Source organism: Triticum dicoccoides, chromosome 5A, assembly GCF_002162155.2.
Source record: "Triticum dicoccoides isolate Atlit2015 ecotype Zavitan chromosome 5A, WEW_v2.0, whole genome shotgun sequence".
Taxonomy (NCBI): Eukaryota; Viridiplantae; Streptophyta; class Magnoliopsida; order Poales; family Poaceae; genus Triticum; species Triticum dicoccoides.
In genome coordinates this window covers 428,587,784-428,596,728 of record NC_041388.1, presented here as the reverse complement: position 1 = coordinate 428,596,728, position 8,945 = coordinate 428,587,784, and the positions used below count along the sequence as shown (strand labels likewise).

General features: G+C 46.3%; 1 protein-coding gene across 1 annotated transcript; it reads left to right on the top strand.

Moving 5' to 3' along the window:
• The first annotated feature begins 5,028 nt into the window (after positions 1–5,028).
• Positions 5,029–6,623, top strand: LOC119297543 (5-epiaristolochene 1,3-dihydroxylase-like). The gene is made up of 2 exons (XM_037575295.1): positions 5,029–5,753; positions 5,888–6,623. Exons 1-2 carry the CDS (start codon positions 5,082–5,084, stop codon positions 6,512–6,514), a joined length of 1,299 nt encoding a protein of 432 aa, XP_037431192.1. The 5' UTR covers positions 5,029–5,081; the 3' UTR covers positions 6,515–6,623.
• The last annotated feature ends 2,322 nt before the right edge of the window (positions 6,624–8,945 follow it).

Below are 8,945 nucleotides of genomic sequence, written 5' to 3'. Positions count from 1 at the left end.
ATTGGGCCTTAGTGGGCCTGAGGGGAGAGAGAGGGCAGCAGCCCAGGAGGTGGCGCGCCCCCTCCCATGGGGAGTCCGAATTGGACTAGGGAGGGGGCGCGACCCCTCTTTCCCTCTCCCTCTCTCTCTTTCCTTCCCCCTTCCCTCTTCCTAGTTGGACTAGGAAAGGGGAGTCCTACTCCTACTAGGAGGAGGACTCCCCCCTCCTTGGCGCGCCTCAAGGGCCGACCGGCCTCCCCCCTTGCTCCTTTATATACAGGGGCAGGGGGGCACCTCTAGACACACAAGTTGATCTTCGTGATCGTTCTCTTAGCCATGTGCGGTGCCCCCCTCCATCATAATCCTCGATAATATTGTAGTGGTGCTTAGACGAAGCCCTGCGACGGTAGAACATCAAGATCGTCACCACGCCGTCATGCTGACGGAACTCTTCCCCGACACTTTGCTGGATCGAAGTCCAGGAATCGTCATCGAGCTGAACGTGTGCTAGAACTCGGAGGTGCCGTAGTTTCGGTGCTTGATCGGTCGGGCTGTGAAGACGTATGACTACATCAACCGTGTTGTGCTAACGCTTCCGCTTCCGGTCTACGATGGTACGTAGACAACACTCTCCCCTCTTGTTGCTATGCATCACCATGATCTTGCGTGTGCGTAGGAATTTTTTTGAAATTACTACGTTCCCCAACACAAACAACACATAGATTTAGATTCATAGCATAGTTCAAGCCCAACACCACAAACTAGTCCATATGGTAGAGATAAAATCTAGACAAATATAGTAGATAAAACGCGTCGATGATAAAAACTAGATAACTACTTCTCCTCCTCCTCCTCCTCCTCCTCCTCGGTAATGTAGTCTGACGACAGAAATGCGTTGTCCCATCGAGGATCATTGTTGCCCGAGGTCGACACAGGTCCCAGTTCGCACTGGGCTTCCGCCAGTGCCTTCTGCTCACGCTTGTCCGCACGATCCATGGCTCGCTCCGCCCTCCTCTATTCCCAGAATTCATTTTTGGCGGCGACATCCTCGAGAAGCGCTCACGCCACACCGTCATGGCGTGCTCATCCGCGCGTCCGAGAAGATCATCACCGCCCGTGGCCTCCCAAGGCGCCACGCCGCTGCGTCGTACGCGCGGGCGGCCTCGTGGGCGGTCTCGAACGTCCCAAGCCCGGGGTGTGTATCACCAGAGCGGATCTCCGTGTAATACACGCCGAAGGGGCGGGCTCGAACGCCGCGGTAGCCGGAGCTGCTCCGGGGGCGCGGCGGCATGGCGGCAGCGAGGGAGAAGGCGCTGGAGGCAAGGAAGAAGGGCGCGGCGGCAACGGGGGGGTGGGGGTGCACTGTCGGAGTCGAGGAAGAAGGAAGAGAGAGGTGACGAAGACGGCGGTTGGCGGGCGCCCGTGTGCGGATTTTGTCGAGAACGTGCTGGACGGTGCACGCCAAAATTGACGGGCGCACATATTTTTTTAGCATGCCGGACTTTCCCACGCCTGCTGGAGCGCACCAACCGGAATTTTTGTCATATAAGACCACCTATGTTTTTGTATTAACAGAAAAAATCACATCTAGACCGTATTGACAAAAAAAAACACGTAAGTTGTGGCAGCAGGTCCGGCAGCCGACACGTGGCACCTGCCGCCACAGCAGCCGACGGTTAGACCTGCCGCCATAGCCTAAGGTGGCAGCTTCCGTGTAACAGATTTTTCATCTATGCATCAATTCACAACGGAATGGAAAGGCTAGGTGGGCCCTGTCGCCATAGAGGGTGGCGGCAGCACTGCGCTAGTTAACCACTCGTTGGTTGTTAATTACAAGAAAATAGCGCTGGCTAGCCGCTCGTTGAATGCATGCAGTTCTGCTCGTTTTGTTGACTAGCAAGAGTGCGTTGAACTTGGGCCGAGACTGCATGGTGGAGTAGGGAAAGAAGCTGCCGCCACCGTCTTTGACGGCACGGCCCACATGCCAATCTCCGTTCTGTTGCGAATAATTGCAGAGGCGAAAAACCTGTTACATGCAAGCTGCCGCCATCGGCTGTGGCGTTAGGACCGGCCGCCGCTGGCTGGACCTGCCGCCACATTGTACGTGGTCTTTTTTGTTAATACTATTTGGGCGTGGTTTGTTCTAATAATATGAATGCTTAGATGGTTTTATCTGATAAAAAATCTATCAACCGGCGCACAAAAACCCGTCTTTTTTTCATGCAGGCCATATCTAGCGCGCCCATTGAAAATGCTCTTAGAGCATTATGATTTTTCCTAGGAAAGCATGCATTTGGTGGAAGGTTCACTAATTTGGCTGACCCACTTAATCAAAGCATATATTTGGCAAAAGCTTCTACCAATATACCAATATAAACTTCGGATATTATATTTTCAAAATGTATAATTTTTGTGTTATATAGTTTATATTAGGGTGATAAAATTGACAACCTAGGTATACGTGTAGGACTTCTAAACTGTGACGGAGGGAGTAATTATCATTGGATGGCGGAAGCTACGAATTGGCGTGCACACTAATTAGACCTCCTCCAATGCAAAGGTGCTTTGATGATGTGCTAAGTATATTAAATGCCTTAGCAACTCTAGTCCCCAATGCAAAGGTGCTAAGCTTCATGCATTTAATTAGTTGTAGACTCAAAATTGTGCTTCCACCTAGGTACACGTGCTTACCACCGTTTCCTTCCGAGGTCACCATACTATTCTCTCTTCTTTTAACTAGCATGCCACATCAGAGTTTTTGCTTAGTTGGCAACCTTAGCACCTGTCCAAGGTGGAGCATTGGGAGAGGCCTTAGGCTGGTTATAGTGGGGAGTAACTTAGACTAGTGTCATATGCATGACACTAGTCTAAGTTACTACCCCCATAGTGCAAAGTATCTTAGTAGTAGTGTCATACTCCCTCCGTTCCAAAATATAGTGCGCCCGCGCTTCCCGAGGTCCAACTTTGACCATAAATTTAACCAACGAGACCAACAGCGGCGGGAGAAAAAAAAATTATATAATTAAAAACTTCTTTCAAATACGAATTCACTGATATAATTTTTGCTTCCGCCGCAATCGGTCTTGGTAGTTAAATTTACGGTCAAAGTTGAAGCACAGGGATAAAGGAAGTACTACATTGTGGAATGGAGGGAGTAGTTTGTTTCATTTATTGCCTTATAGACTCATTTTGCCTCGGGAAGCGCTATGTTAGGCTAGTCATAGTGGGAGTAACTTAGATAGTAACCTAGCGCACTTCGAGAAACTTTTGCTTATGTGGCATGTAGTTAATGAGAAGTGGTAACATAATATGTTACTGTAACATAGCGCTTCCTAAGATAAGATAAGTCTACAAGCCATTAAATGAAGTCACATATGACACTACTAGTATGTTACTTTGCATTATGAAGGTGGTAACTTAGACTAGTGTCATATGCATGACACTAGTATAAGTTACTCCCCACTATGACTAGCCTTACAGTAACATATTATGTTACTCCAAGCACCTCTCTCTTCATTAAATACTTGCCACATAAGCAAAATCGTCTTGGGATGTGTTAAGTTACTACCTAAGTTACCCCACTATGGCTAGCCTTAGCATTGTGCAGAAGCTATAAATTAGCATGCATTGTTTTATTTTTTTTTCTTAAGGCATCTCCAACAGGTTGTATGTTAGTCTTGTTGGTAAAATGTCCATGTCATCAACCAACAAGCTATCATACAACTACTCCAATGGGTTGTATGTAAGCTATCCAATAGATGGTGAGACAATAAATATGATTGCTCTCTATTTCATCTTGGAGCTTGTGCAAAGGTTGTTGGTTAATCTACATACAATTTTGCTCTCTCTCCATATTTAATACATGCCACATCATCACTATGTCCTAGGTGGCAAATTTACCAACACCTGTCTCACAACTGTTGGAGATGCCCTTAGGGCATCTTCAATAGATTGTATGTTAGTCTTGTTGGTAAAATGTCCATGTCATCAACCAACAAGTTATCATACAACTACTCTAATGGGTTGTATCTAAGGTATCCAATAGATGATCAAAAAATAAATGCGATTGCTCTCTATTTCACCTTGGAGCTTGTGCAAAGGTTGTTGGTTATTCTACATACAACTTTGTTCTCTCTCCATATTTATTACATGCCACATCATCACTATGTCCTAGGTGACAAATTTATCAACACTATCTTACAGTTGTTGGAGATGCCCTTAATAGTCATGGAAGTATTTGGTGGAAGCAAACTTAATCATGCAAGTGTTTTGCGGAAGCAAACTTTAACCCATGCATGCCAGTATCTGGGAAGCTACTCTGTGATCACACATGTTTTGACGGAAGCCTTTCCACGTGCTCGACGAAAGCTACTAACCATGGATTAGTACCATAATAGTCACGCATATTTCTCAGAAGATGTTAATAGCAGCGGACATTTGCGGTAATGGTTGCGTGACTGCTTCACATTAGTATCTGCAGACTGATCCCTGGTTTACGGACGGATACGGTGTCTGGTTTGCGATTAGCGTTGGAGATGCCGTGGGCAGCCCCTATTTGCATGGTTAACAGCTATCATTCAGTTCTCTCGCAAAACAAAAGCTATAATTCAATTCAAAGCCGTCTAGAAGCATACGGCACGGACGACGGTGAAGTTGCTTGTGCATGCACGCAGACCAAAAAAAGCAGGAAGAAACCTCCGGCAACAAATGATACGTGCCTTTTCCAACCATGCATGACGAGTCTACACGGCTGCTCGCAGTCTGAGCTTAGACATTTACATGCATGAAATGTCCATGGAGCATGGTCGATCAGATCAGTATAAATGTTGCAGCCCTAGCATGTACTCTGGCACGCACAACGGTCGAACATGGAAATGTTACCGCTAATCTCGCTCGTTGTTGCAGCAGTGTGCATAATGCGAGCAATAGTCTTGATGATCAAGAATGCTGGCTCCACGTCGGCCAGCAGCACAAGAGCCGGCGGGGCGCCTCTCCCGCCGGGCCCGTCAACGCTCCCTCTGATCGGCAGCATTCACTACCTGGCCACCGGCGAGCTCCCGCACCACGCCATCACTCGCCTCGGCCGCGAGCACGGCCCGGTGATGTACCTGCAGATGGGGCAGGTCGGCCTCGTCGTCGTCTCGTCCCGCGAGGCGGCCAGGGAGGTCATGAAGGTGCAGGACGCAAACTTCGCCCACCGCCCGGAGCTAGCCGGGCCCAAGGTTCTGCTGTACGGCTGCGCCGACGTCGCCTTCTCCTCCGGCGGCCCCACCTGGCGCCGGCTGCGCAAGGTGTGCGTCGTCAAGCTCCTGTCCGCGAACCGGGTCAGGTCTTTCGCTCCCATACGGAGGGAGGAGACACGTCGTCTCCTGGAGAGCATCGCCGGCCACTGTCCGGGCAAGGCCATTGACCTCCGGGCCATGGTCGATGTCTTCAGCAGCGCCATCGTGAGCAGGACGGCATTGAGCGAGACGTTCGAGCACAGGGGCTCCATCTTAAAGAAGGGCCTGGAGCTGGCGTCGGGGTTCAACCTGTCGGACCATTTCCCGTCGTTGAGCTTCCTCGACGTCCTGTTGAGGCACCGGCTGCGACGGATGCAGCGGCAGGTCGACAAGCTATTCGAAGACGTCATTGAGGAGCGCAAGTGGCTTCGGCAGAAGAAGAAGAAGAAGGACACAACAGAGGACATGCTAGATGTGCTTCTCGATGCCATGGAGCATCCAGAAGACACGGAGGTGCCCATTACACACGACAACATCAAGGCTGTCATAATGGTATCTGCCATATCCCTAGCACTATATATAGTACGCAGATTTTTTAATTCTGATTAGCCATCACTATGAATATTATTAACCGTAGATTAGCTCTGCATAGAACTAACTATTGGGATGAAATGGACACGCTGCAGGACATGTTTGCCGCGGGGACAGAGACATCGTCGTCAACGATAGAGTGGGCACTCGCAGAGCTGATGAAGAACCCCAAGGAGATGGCCAAAGTGCAGGATGAGGTGAGGACAAAAATGGAAGCAGTGACAAGCTGGTGCGACATCGGACATCTCAGCTACCTCCGGCTTGTCGTCAAGGAGACGATGCGGCTGCACATGCCGGCACCTCTTCTAGTCCCCAGGGTCTGCAAGGAGCAGTGCCGTGTCGGTGGCTACATGATCCCGGCCGGCAGCAGGGTGGTCATCAACGCATGGGCCATGGGCAGGGACCCGAGGTACTGGGAGGACGCTGAGGCGTTCCGTCCCGGGAGATTCCTCGGCACAAGCGTCGACTTCAAGGGGGGCGACTTTGAGTTCCTGCCGTTCGGTGCCGGCCGGAGAATGTGCCCAGGGATAGAGTTTGGGCTCGCCGGCGTCGAGCTTTGCTTGGCTCAACTCCTTTTCTCTTTCGACTGGACGCTTCCCGGTGGCATCGCGCCGGAAGACCTCGACATGAGCGAGACATCGGTCGGTGCTCTATCGGTAGTCCGGAAGGAACCACTTCGGTTGATCCCCAGCATACACGCTCCACTTCATCTCAACTATTGACCCTTTGGGGTTTCATTGTTGGCAGGGTGCATCAGGGCTCTTTATGGAGTTGCAGAGGTTGTGCCTTCTTTACTGTTGTAATACCTTTTTTTCTTAATAAATATACATGTAGCTCTATTGCATGTTTAAATAAAGTCACACGACTACAAAATAAAAGTAGATATGTTCAATGAAGAAATAGAAAATAAATTGATGCACATAGTTGTGATGTCCCTCACGTCATATCTATGAACACATTGACAGTCCAACGGCAACATTTGTGAGCCGGTACGGCACTGGACCTTAGATTTTATCTTCGTATTTTTGTTAAATAAGATGGTTGTATGCATCACTCTGATGCAGACGCCAGGGCTATCCTCTTTTTCAAAAAAAAAAAAAAAAAGAGATGAATAGCGGTCTTGGTCTTGTAGCACGTCTCACATGTCGGCCAATATAGTAAGTGTATCGACCAATACATTTAAATTCACATGTATGCCGTGTCCTGTGTTTATGGAGTTGTAGGGGTTGTGCCTTCTTCAGTGTTGTAAAATGCCCTTTTTTTTCTTGGTGAATATATATGTTGGTCTACTGCATAGTTTTTTTTTAAAAAAATCACAAGATTACAAAATATAACAGGACATGTACAAAGAAACAGAAAATAAACTCATGCACATTGTTGTGATGTCGATTTTTGAAAGAAAAAAATTGTTGTGATGTCGCTCATGTCATATCTATGAACACATTGATGGTCCAACTGCAACATAGAATATCATGCCGCCGGAAAAAATTGGCAACTCATATCTCCAAACGTGATGAGACCGATAAAGGAACATAAAATTGTTACTAATGATAAATCAGATTTCCCAATAATAAGTCGGCATTTGGTGAAATTGCTGGTCCTTTCTCACCTTCAGATTTATCGTCTCGTCGCAAAATTATTGTTGCAGTCGTCGTTCCATGTCTTTTGGCCAAGCATAACCGATTGACTGCAAAATGATGATTAGCCCCGTGAAAAACTGTTCAAATTATATGGGCTTGGCCCATTTAAATTTCTGCTGTAATTTATAATTAAAAACCCCAGCGGCCACCCACTCTAAAAATGATGATTTGTCTTGCATTAGGCGGCCCCTCGATGGCCCGGCCCAATATAGGTTCTTGATGGAGCCCCTGTCTATGTACACATTGATAGTCCAACGGCAACGTAGAATATAGAGTGCCGCCGGAAAAACTTGGGCAGCTCATGTGGCCAAAATAGTGATACTGATACAAAAGCATAGAAAAGGTGGTGAGACGTATAAAGCAACACAGAATTTTTAACCCATGATATATCTCATTTCCCAATAATAAGTCGGCAGATAGTGAAATAGTCGGTCCTATCTCACCTTCGGATTAATCATCCCGTCGTAAAATTACTGTCGTAGTTGTCGTTCCGTGTCTTTTGGCCAAGCATGACCGATTGACTGCAAAATGATGATCAATCGCATGACAAAAACTGTGGAAATTATATGGCCTTGGCCCCATTCAAATTTCTGCTGTGATTTATAAACAAATCCCAGTGGCCACCCATTCTCAGAATTAAGCGAGAAATATCCTCTGTCTTGTAGTAGGCGATCGCCAGATCGGCCGGCCCAATATGGGATTTTGATGGAGCGGTTTTAGGAGGCTTCTATGACTGGCTCGGACTGGTTTTATAAGCTTATGCACGTTTTATTTTGTTTTTATTTTCGGTGTTTCATTGGGGATTTTTTTTTCATTTTCCTTTTTGTTTTTAATTTCTATTTTCTTCCAATACATATGTACCTTTTTCAATACACGCTGTTCATTTTTCTTATACGTCTGAAACAATTTATACACATTTTTTTAAATATATGATGAATCGTGAATATTATTTTAAATAATTGCATTGAATATTAGTCCAACATTGTTAAAATACACGATGAACATTTTTTCAGTGATACAAAATTTTAAAAATATTCAAACTATTTTTTACATTGTACCACATTGTCTAAAAATGTCATGAACATATATTAAAAATCCTGAACATTTTATAAATTTCATTTGCATTTTTTGAATGGAACAATTTTTTTTGAATTGCAAGAACATTGTTTTACATTGTATACTTTTTTAAAGGTCCCAATCATTTTTTTGAAACATATAAATTTTTTTTGTCAAATTGATTTTCGAATGATATCAGCATTTTTTGAGAGTTGCCCGGACCTTTTTTTAACACCGCTTGAACCTTTTTCAAACACGCCAATGAGCACTTTTACGATTTCATTATTTTCCCATTTTAAGAAATATTAATAAAAAATAAACAACCCGCACAGATTGAGACAAAGAAGGGGGCAACTAATGAGCGGGTACCCATTCGGGAGCTTTACCCTGCGGCCGCACACACTTGGTGAAAAAGTCTGAATACTTTTTTTTTTTGGACCTGGCTGGAAAATTAGCC

Bases quoted from the DNA above. Each gene is read 5' to 3' on its own strand.
- LOC119297543 (XM_037575295.1), top strand. From the start codon at position 5,082: ATGTACCTGCAGATGGGGCAGGTCGGCCTCGTCGTCGTCTCGTCCCGC. The intron at 5,754-5,887 runs GTATCTGCCATA...GACACGCTGCAG, and splicing joins ACATCAAGGCTGTCATAATG to GACATGTTTGCCGCGGGGAC.